Raw genomic sequence first — 20209 nt, forward strand, 5'->3', positions numbered from 1 at the left:
CTAACGTTAAGGAAGTGTACTTTAAAATTGATTTTCAGGCTGTTCATTAAAAGAAAGACCGGCGCACGAAGTCCCTAGGATATAGTGTTGTCCACTTCAGCTGTCACTCCATCTACAGTTATTCTCAATCTGCTCAGCTATATAAGTCCTTAGACTGTAAAACTTAGACGTAGCCACGGTTTTGTCAATCGTCTCGTATACCGATTATCAGCTCTATGAAAATGTGGTAAGCCGATTAATTTAAAGTAGCGCTAGGTATATTCCTCCGCATAGATTTGTTTACAAACATCGCGGTGACATAACCTCAATTCAAATTTACCTGTTAAAAACTATATGTTTGTAACGTATGTACGTATGTATACACACGGGACATCAATATAATCTATCAATGTTCGGTTCAAAGATGCACTCATCAGGAAATGGCACGATGGTCGACTGTATTATCAGGGGTATTCCTGGCTCTTACTATGGTCTTGTCCCTTGGCAAACTTCTGATGCTTGCCACCGGAAATGGAAACAACGGGGATCTCACCGAAGCAGACCAATGGCTTGCCGAAATTGGATTGAAACAGTATCGGCCTCTCTTCAAAAGCAAAGGTCAGGATTCGATTAACCACTTTTCCAGTTTCACTACTCTCTTACTTTCATATTACGTATTGCGTGATAACTGACATTCATTGGATGATTCAGAAACAAAAGCATTTTTTAGTTCGTAAACAATCATTACGACGAAGAACGTAAGTAATTTTAAGAAATATCTTGGATTAAAAGTTATCCTTATGGGTTTAAATGAAATCAAATTAAGATTGTCGAACACTATAATCGATGAAGTTATAATACGTCATCGTTTATTCCTTTGACAAATCTTTAGAATGATCATTCCGACTACGCATGTGTACGTTCCCCTGAAACAATAGGTTCATTCTCGTCGAAATTCATCGTTTGGCATGTAGTCAATTTCTTTTACAAGAATAAGCTCCAGCTATATACTATCGACTGCTCATATATTAAATCAGTCTTTCGAAGCGCACTAATCGTACGACAGTATGAACTTAGAGAGCCTTCGCTCGTGCAAACATTATTAATTAGTTTATCAACTGTTATGGTTCAGAACCATTAACGTCTTAGAGAGTAACGTAAATTTTAATGTTATGCACGGTCAATTAATTAGGAACGGTAATTAATTAGCAATATTCTTTTCCAACTATGTAGTCTGCCAAAAGATTCATAAACATCCATTATGGGGAATGAGAGAGTTTCTTAAATAAAATGTTATTAACAAAAAAAAATATATATATATATATATCGACCAATATGAAACATTGGCATGTGTAAAATTCGAATACAACTTTCATTTTAACCCGTTCCTCCCCATGTTCTTTTTATCAAATTCGGAAGCTGTAGTGATGCAAGCTGATGAATCTACGTCAATATCCAAACTTTTATCATCTTAGCCCAGGTTGATACCAAGGATATAAGCGCTTGCGCGAACATTCCTTCGGGGCTAGGCTTTTGTACCTCTTTATTGGTGGGACGAACAAATAGTTACGAAGTTCGCAGCTGCGGTAATATCACTGCGCGCTTGGGCCAGCAGGGTGGGGATGCTGTTCCTCCTCTCACTCCTGACGAAAGTAAATGTCTGTGTATACATGGCCACCTTTACTTTTTCACGGCTTGTCCATCACTGTACATTACTACTGATTCGGAAGCATAGTATTAGGTTGTCCGAAAAGTGTCTTTCTTTTACAGATACGTGTTTTACAACGATCCATCTTTGTACAAACATGAAATCTAATCTGTCGAACGTTGTGATCTTTATTTTGATAGAACAAAATGTATGTATAATGGGTCATACGTAATTCGATAAAATAATATAAAAAAGAAAATGCTGTGCATCCATTATTTCCTTATAAAACGAAAGAAACTTCTCGGACGACTTAATATGTTCACTGACTGGTATTACGAAACTCTAATAGCCAAGTACCCGTGTATTTAAATAATAAATATTACGGATGAGCCAAGCGCTACAGCCTAAACGAAACTGTACCGCCATCCAAATAACTGGTTCAAGCAGAACGATGACATTTCTCCGTCGATTCGATGCAAAATTTGCATTATTTAACATACACAAATTTAAGAGCTATATATGGTCTTTTATATGAATTAACGTGCTGATTCGGTCGTTTTAAACTACCGCAAAAGGATGAGAGAGGCCCTTTAAAAGAACTCTAAATATCAAGTTCCGTCGACACGGCAGAAAGAAGGATTGGCTTGTCGAGAATAGAGGTACGATATCGTTCAGTCAGCAAGTAGCTGCCTCCAATAATTACTTCACCCTATTCGAACCCCTTATCGATCGTGGATCGTCCCAGATTAAATGTAACTGGTTGTCGAGGGAGTCTAATACAAACAAGAGCACTACTTTATGGTTGGTCGATAAGTGGGTTGCAATTATCGGAAAAATTCAGGACATGCAGTGCTAGGTCCAATGACAAACTCGAGTCGAACGATTCGGCTTTTATGAGCATTTTTTTGAAAGGTATAAAGCCGACATAATCGGCCCAATTTCAAGACAACGGGTCCTTGCATCCTATACTTCTAACCATACGATGAAGCTTGCAATAGAATCAACTCCTTCCGTGTATCGCCTCTATTGATTTCCGATTTTTTCTCGGTGCATGTTTCATAAAAGTAAGATCCTCGAAACATTCGAGATTATGATTTCACGGTTGTAAAGATGATCGTGATTCACATAAAATGGAGACAATTTGGAGAAGAGGTGGTATGGTGATGCCAGTGAAGAAGTAGGAGTAAGGTCGTCGGCGTGGCGACTCACGCTTCTGCAAGAACGGAAAGACGCGAAGCACGGGAAGACGATCGGCTTGCTTGACATGGTCTCTGTGGCGTGGTCGGGACCTGGTGGGAGTACCAAACGGGTGGCAGAGGGTGGCTCTAGCCGCGTAATCGTCTCGCATGCAGTCGTCTAGCGTGAGTCCGCGCGAGCGGATCGTCGAGTCGCATCGCTCTTGGTTGTCGGGTATCGAAATACTTGCTCCACCAAAAGTCGCTACAGCCCTTTCGCAAATTTTCGCGGATTCGTTTAATCGAGAAGCAAACGACGTGAGCATTATGCGCGTTGCCAAGGGGCGCGGACGTATGAACCACCGTACAAACGGAGCCATTGTGAACGGTGACACCGTAAACGAGCCTCGGATGTTCGCGCGATCATCGAGCCTTTGACACACAGGCCCGCTTGATCCTTAGTAGACGCGTCGAGTCGGTCGTAGAAAGCCTCGCGTTTATCACTCCCCGGCCACCTTAGCCGTTCCTTTACCCCCACCCTTCTTTCGTCCTCCCTCTATTATTCGCGCTTCCGTGTGTACTCCGACTTCGAGACGTACATGAAACCAACACCTTAGACCTCCGCTAGGCCGCTAGACCACCTTTCGATATCTTTCGAAGACTACTACATACTTCGTCGTGACGCTTGATCCTCCTCCCACGACTCTTCTCAGCCTTGTAGACAACAAGTAGCGAGTTCGTAATTAATATCGTAAACAAGTACGAAAACAACACTCCTGTTGCGAAGGGGTAGGTTTTTTTAGCGCTCGAGAACTGTATTCCGAAGCTGAACTAGCCGCACACACCGCTTCCTGCTTTCTGCTGGCACCGCGATCTTTCGTTGCGAATTTCCCGATCGAAGTTGCCACGATCCTCCGGCGGGAAAACAGTCTTCAAGCGACGAGACAGAAAGTCGATTCGAATCCGTAAGTGCATTCCTTATCACTCCGATAACATTCGTTTCACGGTCGAATACAATCGCGGCGTTTCATCGCCTTTTTATTTTATGTCACGATTGTTACTATGCATCAATATTATGTATGTGTGTTTGAATTGTTGCTTAATCAATTATTTTCGCATAATAAAAAATTCTGCACTTGTATTTGCACTATTCAATGTTTATATGTGTATTATTCAATGCTAATACTATACTTTCACGAGTTAACTAACCATTTCTCCTTTATTAAACACACTAAAATCTCAACCAAAATTTCCTTACCGTAAATTTCTTAAAGCAAAGGTTGTTGCGTTTCGCGGGAAGTTGGAAGATACTGGCAAAGTTTCTCGAGAGGAAAGCAACACGATTCAAGAGTTCGTCTTGAGAGGAACTATTCATGCTTTCCCGATTCTGTTTGAATTTCGAAACTGTCTGGGCTGATCACGTAGGTGTTACGAACAACTTGAAAACTTTGCTACTTGAAGCCGCGAAAGATCACAGGACGATTCCATCACAAAAGGCATTTACGTCACTTGCGATCCTGCATGTTGCACACCACGTCGACACTCCGCCCGGACATTTCGAAAGTCACAGATCGCCTAGAGCATAGCAAACACGTCCTGCATTGCGACACTTTGAACGCTAGTTTCCCCACGAGCCTCAAAGCCAGGAAGAAGTTACCCGGTAATGCGTTTTATCGGCTCGATGTCGACGTCAATACTTTCCATTGAATTTCTCAGATTCAAACGAAATAGTGGTAAGCGAAATTGAATTCTCAACTTTTCTTATAAGTTTCGTTCCTTTTTGTCGTACGTGGCACAGTTCTTTATACGGGTAGGGGAAAGAAGCTGCAATATTAAAAAGAATGTTTCAACAGTAAAATCGTTGATCATCCATTGTACCGGTAGAATCGATAGATCCGACATCGAGAAACGACCTCCCAGCGCGCGATTCTTCTCATTGCCCACAGAGTAATTTATCATGGACCATTTTCCGCATCCGCATTGTTGGAAAGTAATGAAACGGAATGAAAATTTCGGATGTCCGTAGCATAAATCATTCTTTCGTGAATATACGATAGGAGAATTCGTATTCGCTGTGAGTTAATCCACGCTCGTATAAAACAAAAGAATCCTATTGATTGACAAATTGTCTGCGTTTCATCGATGGCAACGCGCTGGCAGGATTGGCGGAAACGCGTGTCGATGTAGCAAGATAGGGACATTGATCGCGCGAAATCGATGCCGTTATTGTATGTAAGTATCTACGTTTCATGAACGAACGTCGGCCGATGAGAAAAGTATCGATTCTCTTGCTTGACCTTAACCTTTGAACGTTCCTACGCGGAAAAAATTCCGGGCAAGAATATTCTGAAGACCGAGTTGACCCCCGACACGTTTTATCGACCACGTTAAAAATTAATTGTCATTCAACGAACAGAATGCGTAATGTGAAACGAAGGATCGAGAAACCAACGACGTACCCGTTTTTTACGTTTTAAACGTCTGTCGAGATTTTTACCGGTATAATCACGCGTATACGAAGAGACAGAAAAAAGTAGATGAAATGGCGCGGGAAACGGATCTAAGGGGCTAATACAAGACTTAAACAATGAGAAACTATCCCGCTACTTGATTGCATACTACAAAGAAATGAAATACGGGTTAGAGATGGAGATTTGATAAAACGTATAAGCGATCGGTGAAAACTCGCGTAAATCGACTGCAAACATTTTTTTCGTATTTATGTTTTTCTCTTTTTCTTTAAATACATAGGTTGGAAAGAGTTGCGCGTTTTTATTAAAAATTCATATTTTTGTTAGCATATACTGTATATTACAAAGTATACTTTATGGAAAAACTCTAGGAGAGGAGAATTATTTCTCGCTTTCGAGGATTATGCAAATACAAATCAACCATGCAATAAACTAGCGCGAATTTAACGACGTTATCTTCGTCTGCCGCGCCGCCCAGTAAATTCCAGATATCAATTACGTTTTACCATAACACGAATAATTTATTCGCAGCTCGCGATCGCCCGATTGAATCATTAAATTCTTCCTCTTTTTTATCTCAAAGATTTTCTTTATATACATTTTTATTTATTTCTTTTAATTTACAAAATAACGAATCTTACGTCGGAAACACGCTAATGTAATCCACGATTATCTCACTTGGAAAGTCGGACGAAACAGATTAATAAATCCGTTAAAGATGAAAGAAAATAACGCACGTATGTGTGCCATCTTCGATCTAACTGTATCCATTTCAACCGTGAATCCTCAAGATTTCCCGCGAGTCATACACTTCTTCGATCATAAAATCGATTCTTCGTAGCTAATTTTTGCCCGCAATAGAAAGCAATAGATAAATAAGAAAACGAAAATTTGATTCTAACAGGAGAAAACAATGTATTATCTGTGCCATTGCAAAAGAGATGTTCAGGTATATGCACGACCGCCTCTAGTAGCCGACAAAATTGTAATTAATCCGGCAAACAATCGTCCGTTCTCGCGGCAGAATATTCAGCTAATAAGAATATTCAGCGAAAAAGTTCTTTGCAACAAAATTTACTGCTCGGATCAGGTTCCGTATGTTTGAGAAAAAGGGGACGGAAAGAGAACCGCGATTACAAGCGGAATCTAATCGCGCCATTGTTAAGCACGCTAGTGTAGGAATTCTATTAACGCGGTACTAAACCAAGCTATATACATGCCATGGTGGTGAAACTGTGTCACCAAGTTCGTTCGGTGCCCCTAGTGCTCGGATATTCCCAGGGTATCGCGTATCGCTGAAACAGGAGGAGGAGAAACTCGTAAATTAAGCAGATGGAAACAAAATATTGTAATTCCAGAGGACCGTCTATATCGTGCCCGCGGTTAGTGTAAAATAGCAAATGTTGGAATCGATCTGTCCTACCTTCATAATACCGGTAACCCTCTCGTGCATAATCATGAGAATATATGACATACATATGCCCTGGTTTTCCCTGCCCACCACCACCACCTTTTACTTCAATCCTCCCCTGCTGCCACCCCTCTTAGTACCGAAAGGATCGTTAGCACGAAGTAATGCCAGTGAAGGATATCCGTTTGAAAAGGTCAAGAGTCGGTGCGAGCTTGCCGGGTGCTACGCGGTTGATTCTTTCATTGTATCGCGCTGCATTCTTTTCTTTTTATTCTACCGCGTGTATATCCCGCCTCGATCACAAGCCACGAAAAAAGACGGAAAAGAAGAAAATAAAAGGAAGACGTAAAGGTTTGAAAAACGTCCAAAGTACCACATCCTTCTTTTACCTTTTAAAATGTTACTGCTCCAGGGCTTTGATGGACTCGCTAATGGAACACTTATTCCTCCAAGTTCTATAACACTCTGCGGATGAAACAGTCTGTAAGTTCCTTTCTCTTGTTTTTTCTTCCTTTTCTTTCTTTGTTCGAAAGAGAAAATGAGGAGAGAACCGATGAAAACATCGCGTTCCGAATCTTGACGACTGTCACAGTTTCGTTTGTATCGAACACGGAGGTTGACGCGTCTTTGTTGCTCATTCTCCGATAACCGATGTGATCTCGAAGCCCGGTGTTATCGGCTGTTTAATCGTTGCACGCGGAACAACCAGCTGTATTCCGGACAAAGATCGTGATCCGATTCGATTCGACGAGCCTCGAAGATCGAAGAGAGCGAACATCGAACGAACGAGGAAAGAAACAGACGTAAGAAATGGATAGTCGCGTACCATTTTGACCGATTTATTTCACAATCGCAAATAACGATTATACCTTGAACTGCAGTCGTGCGTTTCGTCCTTTCGCATCGTTTTTTATCGGTGGCAATTGCCGTGGTGCACGTTGACCGATAAATTGTGCAAGAGAAACGAGATGAGCGCGGAAAACACGGGTACGATAACCCCGGTTTGACCTCGAATGGACTCTTGACCCGGTTTCGGGACCGTTTAATTCATAGTAACGTTTCGTTGTCGTTGATTAAATTGCGACTGCTGCTGTCCTATCGATCCGGCATCGTTTAATTGGCATCGTTAATCGACCGGTCTAAAAGCACAGAGAGACATCGAAAAATTCCCGGAAATTGCTATCAATCTCTTTATCCGAATCGAGTTCCCCAGATCTGGGTCACACCGGCAAAAGTATCTCCACATCGAAATATCTCGCGGAGTTTGGCTCTTCTTCCCCCTTGCTGTTTCGTTTGTTCCTCACACGACCGGATAAGCTTAATCCTTAAACTTGGCGAGACGAAATCCTCCCAAAGTTGGTCCATCGGAGTTAGCAGGAAAGCGGTGCTAAGCCGAATTATCGTGTCCCCTTTTAAGTATTTATGACTACGCTGGAGAGCGTAGGCCGCGAAAGCATAGCGAGCTCTCCCTTATCATTCCATTGCGTCTTAGCAAGCAAATATTCCCTCATTCTGTCATTTTTCCTCTTTGTGTTCTCTACCTTTCACAAAACATCCCTGTTAGCTTTCACCTGACTAGTAATTGAAATTAATTGCGTATCGTTAGCGCGTAAAGCGATTAATGCTTTTCCAACGTTCATCTCTTGTTACAAATACCCTATTATTCCTGTCTTTCTACGTGCAATGACTTTAGTTGTAAAAATACAGCTACGCGTTTGTATACTTGACGAAATTTGAATCCTCTGCTTGACAAAACCGTCACATGCCGCGCAATTGTCAGTGACTGTTTCATCATTCAATCACCACAATCACATTGTACGCTCCAGTGATGAATCGGAAACAAAAGACAGAGCGTTTCATTGTTCGTGCCATAATGCATCGGTATAGATTTATTGCGCGCTTTACACGAGAAACAGGACTAGATATCTCCTTTCAAATAGATCTCGAATCGCGCAACCTTCGCGAATTATTAAAATTTCCATCGTGAAATCGAGTAAGGTTATGATGATAAAACGCTGGTATAATAATGTTTCGAGAAGATGACCTCGTGACGAGCGAGCGATGCGACGGTGAACAAAAGAATGCTTCGTAGTCGGTAAAAGTCGACGAGCCAGGAACACCGTGGAGGAATTATGCCGGACAAAAATCGAGGCTGCCGAGATGGACAACGCGACAAAGATTTCTTTGCCGACGAGATATCGTCCATCGGCATGTCGCTACGACCCAGCGGTAGCGCATCTTCCGGTAAGTAAAACCTCTCGTCGAAAATCACCTTTAATTCCGCACTTTCTGGTTAATCGCCACGAAATTAGTATTCCTTCCGTACGAACGAAGGCTCGAGTTGACCGGATACGTTTCTCTTTGTGTTAACATCGAAACTTTCTAACGTTGCACAATTCTTATTTTTTAACTATGATCGATTTTTATTCGTAAACAAGCTCTTAACACGAGACATTACAATTTAACTTGATCGGTTCTACAATCGTGCAATTTCTCTTTAACGATATGACTTGGTTTTATGGATATAGAGGAGCAAATTCTTGATTACTTTTCCATTAGTGGCCCCCGTAGCTAAACAAGCCATCAGTAGATTGCTCTCAACAGGACAGTCCACGGACAAGGGATACGATTGCGCGGTACTCAGACCTGTACGAAGCTGATTGAATAAATTTAGGATAACGCATTCTTTCATCAAGTCTTCTGATTTGACCACGCTTGCATCGTCCATGGCGCAGAGCCAAAGAAGCTTATCCAACCACTCTTCCTTCTTACTCTGCTCGGTCTTGTAGTTCACCCCGTGGTCCCGCATCCACAGAGTTAACTGTAATTTCCAAATCGATACATAAACCGAATCGCAACATTCAATTCACGACACTGCAGTCTGTAATCGCTGAATAACGAATGAAATTCTTAAATTTCTTAACCGTTTGAGTCTCAAGCAGCGCGATCGCGCTGTTTAGATTTTATGTTGAAAAGTGCCAGTACATTTGAACACTACGAACAATTGACGGTATTTTGTATTTCATTGTTATCTACTCAATAATTTTTATTGAACAACACTTGAAATTTTTATAGACTAATAGTACGCATATATAATAATATAGATTTATTTCATAAAATAACAAATATGACGAGCGCTATTTCGCCGCTTGTTTCTCTTCGCAATCGATTAAGACAAGCGCTATCACGCTGTTCGGGATTTTTCGACCCTGTTTTTTCAAAGACCCCTAGGACTCAAACGGTTAAACGCGAGCTACGTCAATGGCGCGTCTTACCTCTCCTCGACATGTGAGAGCCAGGGGATTTCCGAGGAAATAAATTTTGTCGATACCACCCGGAAATGCTGAAGGATCCAAGCAAGTTATGCGATTCTCCCTGATATCGAATCGTTTGAGTAATGGTATTCTGCTAAAGATTGCTGGCGCGATTTTCTCGATTCGATTGAACGACAGGTCTAATTGTTCCAAGTATACCAGATCCTTAAACCACGCCTCTTTCACTTCTTTGATATTATTGCTAGGTAGACTGAGTTTCCTCAAACTAGCTAGGCTGTCGAACGCATCAGCGTGAATGTCGTATACGTGACAATTGTAGATGTTCAAGAACAGCAAATGTTTGGCGTATTTGATAAAAGCTCGTTCTGTGATGTATCGGAAATTTGAGTCGAAGACCAATAGAGCGGATACGTTCGTCGTTTGTTCCAAAATCGTTTGCAGAGTAACGTTAGAGCATTGCAAACGATGGGCTGATCCTGCGTAACGAAATATACATTTAGCAATTTATCGATATCAAGAGATTTTTGTTTCTCTATCTTTTCCTCAAGTAGAAATTGCATCGGCGAGGAAGATAGAAATTTACTCGTGTCCCGTTTACTTGTTTCCCCGATTCACCATCGGGACAATCGAAAATTGAGCGTAATTGAAGCGAAAGAGTTTGCCTCACCTCCTTCGTGCTTGCTCACAGTGCATATCGCAAGCACAAACGCACACTTGAGAATGCACAGTAGAATAACGGAGAACGACGTACAGCGCATTTTAAGTGGCTTACACAATTCGGTGGTTTTACGACTGACAACTACGTACTGAGAACGGACAGGCGAAGGAATCGACTCGTCGTCCAGTCTCGAATTATCAGGTTTTGTTTCCTGTCCTTCTCTACGATAGATACCCGGTACTATCGCTAAATTCCTATGAGTCTCTAATTAGAAAAGCTATCTTTGTCCTCGTCTGATAGCGTGTTCTCCGAATTAATTAGATGTAACGAGTTCCTCTTTTCCCTTTTTGCGAAACGTCGATGTCGAAGGAGAAAGAAAAGCTTTTCGAATGTTACAGGCATTTCATCCCTTGCGAGCTGTGGCGAGGTGTACGCGTTACCAGAACTGCCGGCGCAAGACGAAGAACGATTACAACGGGCCGCACGTTTACTGCAACAAAGGCTCGTTTTACGCCAGTGGTTGACAGACCATGGCTTGCATAGCCATTACCAGAAGTGAGCAGAATTTTAACCAGGAGCTTTAATGGTTCCATGGTTTCCCTCAGAAATAATCAAAATAAATCTGTTTTCATTTCGTCAGGCTAATGCAGATGGAAGTGATGTCTCTAGAGGATGTATATTGGGTGGAGGATAATGCTGCACGGGCAGCCCTTGGCAAGGATCTACCGCGATGGATCCAGGCCAGACAGACGCTGCCCACTTCAAAGGAAGATTTAGAAACCCTCAAGGCTGATCTATGGAGCGCCGTAGTGAAGAATAGTCAACATCAGGACGCTTGGACATGGGGTATAATTTCTTTGTTATTTTTCGCAAATTTCGTTCGATTGCATAACGCAGGAACGTGCTCGAGGAGAAACTCGAGGAATAACTTTCTTTCTTTTATATTTAACAGGTGGAATGTTGGTAGTTTCTGTGTCAGTAGCAGGGTTAGTGACCTTGGCTGCTATGACACAACCAGCTCTAGCACCAGAAGCAAAGCACTCCTTGCTGCAATATGTGACTGGAAAATATTTATTACCGAGCAATTGCCGAGTTCACTTTGCATGGGATGAGCCACAGCTCGTAGGAGGAACTATGACGTTTATAGTGAAGGTATCTAATAGAACTTTCTAAATGCGTATTTAGAAAAAGTAACAAACGGCACAGGGTAGAAGTTACTTTCTTATTACTATTATCTGGTTATTTTATTGTTCCTGTTGAAACGATGGCATTTCTCTTTCAAACTGTACTTTATAGTTTTATCAACGCAACGGTCAACCGTATCCTATTTGTGACAAAGACAATCTGATCGTTGAAGTCACAGAAGGTACACGCAGGATAGCTACCCTTATAGAGTTGGGGGGTACGGACCCCTTAGCTGCTAATACTGCAGTTGTAAAGTTTACTGTCCGCCATGCTGGACAATATCGAATAGCCGTACTTATTGGTCCGTGTCACGTTCACGGCAGCCCGTTTCTTAAAAATTTTCTTCCCGGTATGTTTGCATGATAAACGTATTAAACGGTACTTCTGAGAAGTAGAACTATAAACAATTATAGAATCACACTTAATCCTTTAGGTCCTCCGGATCCAAATAAGACCATCTTTGTACGACAAAGTTCGACAGTCGTTTGTACAGCGGGAGTTGCACATTCTATGACAATAGAACCTCGAGACGAATATGATAATCTGTGTATATTTGGACCCGGTGATAAACCCACGGAAGGTTACCAAGTTAACATTACTCAGGCAAGTGGGATACCATTATAATCGAGCGATACTTGCGTTATTGCGATTGACTTTATTCGCTATTTTTTTTTATTACAGATTGGTAATTCGGTAGATAAATCGGCTATTGCGGATTGTAGTGTACAACTTGAATACGACTCTCCGAATCAAAGGATTCGCTTAAAAGTCAGTTTTCCAAAGGGTAGCTGTTATCATGCGACAGTCAGTTTAGGCGGACTACAACTACACAATGGCGATTTCGACATCATTGTACTCGAGAGTACGAAAGATACTTTTTTAATATTATACTGTTAATGAAGTTTTATTTTTATAGAATTTATATTTGTTAGCGCAGATGATGTTGCTAGAATGGTACACAATAACGTGGCTTCGAAGGACCCCAATATTTGCTATGCCGCTAAATTGTTGGGCATGCAAGGCGAGAAATTCTCAAAACCAAAAAAAGTTGTCTGTTTCATTTCGCCTAAGCAACTTACTATTAAAGAATACTTACTAAGGATTATCCCGAAAAGGCTTATTACATTCAGACTTTGTCCATCGACTAAAGTAAGTGAATTTGTCTAATTGCGGAAACATTTTTTGTAAATTGAACGCGTGTAATAATTTAAAACTATATTTTTCAGTTCCATTTTGATTGTTCTAATAATCAATACGAAGGTTACGATTCTTTTTCTATCGATGACGGATGTCAGCCACCCGTTGAATTAATTTCTCTATATAGAGATATAATAGCCGCTACATTCACGTTGTTTCTGTTGAAGAACATTGGAGGAAGTGAAACTTTCGCTGATAAACAAGATTTCTTTTACCACGAAGTTCGGAAACATCATCAAAAACATTATCACGAGAAGCTTTCGATGAAAGTTCAACGAGATAAATTGCTAGAATCGGTAAGTGTCAATTTATATTAATTAATAATTCTGTATTCTGCTCAAATTTAGCATGAGTTTTTCTTTTAAGTCCATGAAAGCTACCAAAGGATTTTCTGTGAATGACTGGTGTAGAAATTTTGAAATCAATTTCCAAGGCGAACAAGGTATGTTTTATCTAGAAAAATATATTGTATTCATTTGGAAAAAGGTAATATTTAATAATTTGTTCCAGGAGTTGATTGGGGTGGTGTCCGAAGAGAATGGTTTGAATTAATTTGTGCGGCACTGTTCGATTCAGGAAACGGTTTATTTGCATCCTTCGGAGAATCACAACAGGCACTAGTTCATCCTAACAGTAAACGGCCTCCACATCTCAAGTTAAAACATTACGAATTTGCAGGACGAATAGTGGGCAAATGCCTATACGAATCCGCTCTTGGCGGTTCCTATCGGCAATTAGTACGTGCAAGATTCACAAGATCATTTCTTGCACAAATCATAGGCCTCAGTGTACATTATAAGGTAGAATTACTTATTATTAATGTGTTGTATCAAAATAGAACTGTACTAATCTATTTATGTTTTTATCTTTTATATATAGTATTTCGAGCAAGATGATCCAGACTTATATCTCAGCAAGATAAAATATATTCTTGAAAATGATGTTGAGGAAATGGAACTTTATTTTGTTGAAGAAGAATATGATAAAGATGGTCAATTATTAAAAGTAAGGTCATAACGTATCTTATACTATATCTAGTTGTATCGTTCACGCCAAATATATTTATTATAGGTAGCTGAGTTAATACCTGGAGGTAGTAAAATTCGTGTAACGAATGGAACTAAACTGCGTTATTTGGACGCACTCGCCCAACATAGACTTGCTAGTTCCATACGAAACGAAGTGGAACATTTTCTAAGGGGATTGAACGAACTCATTCCCGATAACCTTTTGGGAATTTTTGACGAGAACGAACTTGAAGTATGTAAATATATTTTTTTCTTATCCTTAAATATTCTCCAATCAATATTTTCATTATATCTATATTTATTACAGTTATTGTTATGTGGAACTGGCGAGTACAGCGTGGCAGATCTACGTGCGCACCATATAGCTAATGGGAGTTCTTCAGAATTTCTTCGAGTTCTTGATTGGTTTTGGACTGCAGTTAGCAACTTTACGCAGGAAGAGATGGCCCGATTATTACAATTTACTACAGGTTGTTCGCAATTACCACCCGGTGGATTTCAACAACTGAGTCCACGATTTCAAATTACAGCAGCACCAACTTTTGCTAACTTGCCTACAGCACATACTTGGTACGTAACTCAATATTCTGACTGAAGGGAAAGTTACTACTTTCAAAGCGTAATAATTTATTTAAATATTGTTACAGCTTCAATCAGCTCTGCTTACCGGGTTACGAATGTTACGATCACTTTGAACGAGCTTTATTATTAGCGATTAGTGAAGGTACTGAAGGTTTTGGCATGATTTAAACTGACTAAGTGTCAATTAAGTTCTAGTCTTATATAATTGTGCTATTTATTTAACTTTTTATTTTTCGTATTATTAACATAGTTTTATTTTGAAATGTCTGCTTTTTTTACAAGATTACAAAAATTACATTTACCACACATTTTGATACATAAACAAAGGAATAGGATTTTTGAACATATTCTTTTTATGTTCTATCAAGTGACTATCAAGAACAATCAGATATATTTTCCAAACATAAACGACGATATTAATATTCTTACTGGCTTGTGGCAACGTTTTTATAAAGAGACGATGCAAAGAGCAATCTTACAGGAACATCTTGCTCAATTTATTGTATCAAGATTTGTTGTAGTTTAAAATATTGTAAATTTGATTACTCATAAAAATAGGTACGTACACGTTCCTCAAGCCATCAGATTCGATATATTTAATTCCACAATTTAATCGATACGCAATAAAACATTCTTTTATAGTTACCGAATTAGTCAAAGTTAGCATGTGCATAGTAAAGTTTGAGAAAGTCGCTGTGAGGTTTATTAAACTATTCAACTTATCAGTATTTTTATCTTCTTTTTTACTTCGAATATCGCACTAAGCACACGAAATAAATAAGGAAACAATGTTTCGATGAATGAATTTCATAAGTTCTTACTTATAGAAGTAAATTAAGTTCTTACCTACTACTTGCAACCAAAGTCAGTGAGTAATCTTTAGATTTCTTTGTAGATGCAATATCGTCTGTAATTTTGTTAACTATAGCATATAGCTTATATGAAATGTCTTCAATTGCGAATAAACATACTAAGCTTTTCTTCGTTTTCATATCGCATTAAAAGGTATTTTAAGGTGGTAAATCGACGAGTACGACCGAATCCAGTCTCAAAATTGTAGGACAGCATTATTTGTTGTCGCAATTAATATATGCAATAAAAAATGTTTTAGATCGACTAGCGAGAAAATTACATAAAATTACACCTAACACAACGTACTCAAATATAAAATGATTTTGTGATAACAAGAACGAATCTTCCACTGAAATTTTTGCCGTGTCTTCGCTTACCGTGTACGAAAACCTCAAATGAGAAAGGATCTATACTGTGCTGGCTGAAGCCTAAAAGAAGTATACCGCAGAAACGATATTGTTATCGAACAAAACGAAAATCAATTTTATCTTGTACTTATGTACGCAATAATGAGATATGTGATCAGACACGTCGTATTTGTGTCACTCGTACGTGGTTATTTAGATTTTACGATCTATTGTAATGTGTTTTTTGAAAAAAATAATATACCGTTAGCATCGCTCTACTACGTACATTTGTTTCATCTACGTTAAAATGGTATATATAAATGTTATGTAAAATATGATGAATTACGATTATATGCTGTGCATACATTTATATGCATGTTTATCAGTTATCAAATGTATTTGTTGATGTTTCATAATAAGAAATCACTTTTCCATAGCAAACTGAGCGATTCTGACGGTATCTTATTTTTATCGCTTTATCATGTTACATGAAAAAAAGGTGTAAAATATAGATAAAAAAAAACTACATGATATCTAGATTTATTTGTCCATCCTTAACTTAGTAGGATAGTTTCCAATATTGTACATAGTATCGTCAAGTATTTTAAATTATTACGTTCCGTTTTGATTATAAATGCTTACGTATGTATATAAAGTTCGTAACATCAGAAAGTATAGAGAGTAAAAAAAATATATAAATAAAAAAAAAGATAGTTTTGGTAATAAAAGTACCCGAAAATTTACTATCAGTTTGACGCTATTCTCTGCTCCTTTGATTTCCTCGCGACCACATAACTCTTCACCCTCAATTCAAACATAAAATCTTCCCTTTCTCCATTCTCTTATCAAACAATCATCATCATCACCCTCGAAATTCCTCTTTTTAAACTCTTCGTTCCAACATAAAACTCAAAACATGGCGCAATCACGCGTGAGCAAGAGCAACTAAAATTTCAATAACAAGCAATCGTTACATTCTTGTGATTAACAGGTAAGTTGATGACTGACTTACCAAGCTATCTTTAAGAAGCTAACACTGGACCTGATAATAAAGTTCGTAGTATAACCCTCGGCGCTCGTACAACACTACCAGCTATTTGCAACATTCTACTACTCCAACCCCCTTCTTGGGATTGGCGCATTAAACGTTCTTTCAATTCACGCACTTCCATTCTAAAATAATCACAGATCAATTTTAAGCTAGTGTTTTCCGCTCATGAGCAATCGTAAAAATATTTACAATTGTGAATTGTACGCTTCCTGCATGCGTTCCAGGGCTACCCCTCCATCAACTAGTTGAGCTTCCAGAGAAATTGTTCGCAAGCTTAAATTTCTCCCCATATCTTCGCTTGATTTTAAGCGTTTTAATAACTTGATTTTCTCATCTTCTTTAACTTTTAACTCTCTACAGACGCAGAATTTATATTAAAATAACGTGCAAATTAACGAGGCTCACATCCACTGAATTTACTTTGAATATCGTTCTATCTGTTCCTGCGAAGATTCAACCAGAGCAATCTGCGTAGCGAGTTTCAATTGTAAATCCTCCATGCATGATTCAGCTTTGTCTGCTCTCATTCCTCGTTCCGTTGCTAACGTTTCGCTGGCCGTCACCTAAAAGAATCATTATATTTCTCTAATACATATTCAACAAACAAACGCTATAGAAATCAATCGATAAGCAAGCATTTTCTGTTATGAAACTATCAAGATAAAGCACGAAACATCGCTGTTTTATATAAAACAACAATGTCACGAATTTTTGTTTCAATCGCAAGCCGAGTTGGAATTAATAGGTCAAGTAACATCGATCCTTTTTCTTAGTACGAAAGGAGTATTACGCGATATTGAGTCACCAATGAAGCAGAAAAGGTATGACTCAACGACGAAGTACATATATCCTTTCGTGCGTTGACCTATCTAACAAGTACATCAGTTTCTTATTAGCACCCTTGATCTATACATATTAGAATACTTTCACGCAAACGAAACAAAGAAAAGATTTTTTTCAAAGGTTAATTCTTGTAGAAAATATAGAAGTTTTCAAGAGACGCAAACTTTCTTAAAAATTTTAGATAATTAATCCTGTAACAGTTTTAGATGTTCGTTCTCTGAGTTTGAAAGGGTGAACGGATGACTCATTCGTTCATAGAAAAGAGTAGAAATCCGCATTGAACCGAGACTTCACCCTCTTTGCGGACTCCTCTCCCGCGAACGTAACAATGAGTCATCGAGCGAAATCAATTTTTACAGTGGTATGGTATGCAAGCTCGCGGCAAACGCTACCCTTTATTATTAAATCTTGCCTATAGATTATAACAGAAAACTGTTTAGAAATCTAGCCTTTTCTAGGAGTATTTTTTTATCTTCCCGTAACTTCAACAGCTTTTCTCGATCCTTCGACATCTGCATGTCGAGCGCATGAAGGTGATTTTGTGTGGTGAGTAGCTCGTTTTGTACATTTTCCGCTGCGACTAGCCTCTCCTCGGAAAGCTCGGTCAAACGCTTAATCTCGTTTTCCATTTTTACTTTTTCCTGCAAAAGAACGGTAACCTAGTTCGTAAAAGCAGGTTCGGTGCTAAGTTGATCTTCGTAAATCCCCGAAAGTATCTAGAACCAGTTTCATCTATGTTTGTGTCGCCGCGATACAGTTTCTTCTTTCGCTTCACAATTAGCTGCTGGACCGATGCCAACTTCTCGCTTGCCTGTATAGTGTACATATAGTAATTAATGGCTCGCTACGACGCACATTGCCATTACATCTGATAAAATAAGTTCTCGTTTATGTATAAATATGCAACCATTATAAAAAGTCTTTAGAATAGTTAGCCATATCGTTTTTCAAGAATATACTCAGGTTTCGAGAAAATAAAAAGTAGAAAGATTTTGTTAACAGAGAAATAACAAGTGCAGCTATTAAACTTATTTAGAAGATATTCTTGAATATCGAAGGCCAAAAATGCCAACGTCTCGGTAACTATATTATTGCCTGTGCCAAAACTCGTGTCGCGAGCTCTTATGCTAGCGTCATCCCTCTAGTTAGATACACGTCATTGAACTCTCATGTTCATCGTCCACAAGATGTTGAGCATGTATAGCTCTTATTCCTCACCCGCGCACGACGTTACTGCTTTATGTTAGGAATACGTGAATATGTATTTTCTTTTCCCTCTATTCTTTAATTAATTAAGTAAAACATAATTATTGAAACTTATTTTTAAATAAATGCTATAAAGATTACCAATTTCAACGTATTCTTTTCCTTCGACGTTTCGTCGAATTGGATCTTGGCACGATGAACGTCGCTGGTCAGTTTACTGACACGGATATTCTCCGTGTCGAGCAATCGACGCAGAACAACGATTTGTAGATGCAGATGTTCGATCTGTTGGCTCAAGTCGTCGATCGTGCCATGTAGATATTGAACTTCGCTGCGTCTACGTCTCCAAGCATTTAGCATAAGTACATGACACACCAAATTCGCTGCTTTCTTTGGGTTTTGAAAGAACTGACAACACGCTTCCTCCGATTCTGAAGTCGTGAACCCGTCCATCCACTTCCTGATACCAACGCTAATTCCCATTTCGTTGCTAATGGTGTCCTTAATTTTATCATTTTCTTCAAGCTTTTCTATGAAGCTACTGTCTGATCTACTGTCTGACCTAAAGTACAAAACAATCGTTATTCGATTACGTTTAAATCGTTATAAATTCTCTATAAACTTTACCTAAGATCGCTATTTTCAGCCTCCATTATTAAAGATGAAAAATCAATCATGGATAAACTCTTTTTGCAGCGTGATGTATCAACAGTATGGAATATCGAACATGTTGAATTATCCGGACAACTTTTCGTCGTGTTAATTGCAGTTGCTCGATTAATAGTTGCAAAGCTAGCCAATCTGAAAAATGTCCTCGGAGGACGATAGTACCGACTGGGTCTCTGACATCTTACAGGAAGTTGCGAGTACGTTAGAAATTTATGTTGCATGCATCTTGTCAGCCTTTTCTTAATAAAAAATTGGTTTGACTCTTCCCTGGAACTCGTTGAAGCACTCAGGGAAGATAAGCTTTTCGGAGTGATCGCAATTTCTGGCATCACTTTCCCGATTCACGAATAAACTCTCTACAAAAACTATTAACGTTGTTTATACTTGTCATGGAGACGTAATAAGCGAGAGTAATGCGACAGAAAAGCATCATCGCTCTCGATAGCAATGCGTATATGTGTACATATATCTATGTATGTGTAACACGTGTACAGACATATTTATGTAATATTTTTGATAAAGTAAAAGATTATATTTCTTACAATTCTCCCCAAAATAATATGCTTTCCCCTTCGATTTTATATCTTTATAATTTTCAATTTTATATATTAACAATTTTTCTTTAATTTTGT

The 20209-nt window shown here is 39.0% G+C and overlaps 3 protein-coding genes across 4 annotated transcripts in view; 1 reads left to right on the plus strand and 2 right to left on the minus strand.

Annotated features, from left to right (window-relative positions):
- LOC122567023 (agrin) overlaps nt 1-7487 on the minus strand; it is a 30491-nt gene extending 23004 nt beyond the window's left edge. Inside the window, exon 1 of the mRNA XM_043725087.1 lies at nt 7074-7487. The gene's annotated coding sequence lies outside the window, so the exon portion shown is untranslated. The remainder of the gene's footprint in view (nt 1-7073) is intronic.
- LOC122567015 (apoptosis-resistant E3 ubiquitin protein ligase 1) lies at nt 52-16334 on the plus strand. Of its 2 annotated transcripts, none has more exons than XM_043725067.1 (16): nt 52-226; nt 404-597; nt 11016-11172; nt 11258-11463; nt 11570-11769; nt 11914-12151; nt 12236-12405; nt 12484-12664; nt 12740-12951; nt 13029-13295; nt 13366-13441; nt 13510-13799; nt 13879-14004; nt 14071-14259; nt 14335-14597; nt 14675-16334. In XM_043725067.1, exons 2-16 carry the CDS (start codon nt 420-422, stop codon nt 14775-14777), a joined length of 2856 nt encoding a protein of 951 aa, XP_043581002.1. In that variant the 5' UTR covers nt 52-226; nt 404-419; the 3' UTR covers nt 14778-16334. The 2 variants fall into 2 exon arrangements, with proteins under 2 accessions (XP_043581002.1, XP_043581003.1); XM_043725068.1 differs by lacking the exons at nt 52-226; nt 404-597 and adding exons at nt 628-3767; nt 8724-8928.
- Nucleotides 16333-19906, minus strand: LOC122567024. The gene is made up of 7 exons (XM_043725089.1): nt 19536-19906; nt 19050-19470; nt 18152-18343; nt 17280-17422; nt 17049-17213; nt 16821-16981; nt 16333-16753 (listed from the first exon to the last, which is right to left on the minus strand). The coding sequence occupies exons 1-6, from the start codon at nt 19904-19906 to the stop codon at nt 16831-16833; spliced, it is 1443 nt and encodes a 480-aa protein (XP_043581024.1). The 3' UTR covers nt 16333-16753; nt 16821-16830.
- Nucleotides 19907-20209: the final 303 nt, after the last annotated feature.

The sequence above is a fragment of the Bombus pyrosoma genome, linkage group LG4 (assembly GCF_014825855.1).
Source record: "Bombus pyrosoma isolate SC7728 linkage group LG4, ASM1482585v1, whole genome shotgun sequence".
NCBI lineage: Eukaryota > Metazoa > Arthropoda > Insecta > Hymenoptera > Apidae > Bombus > Bombus pyrosoma.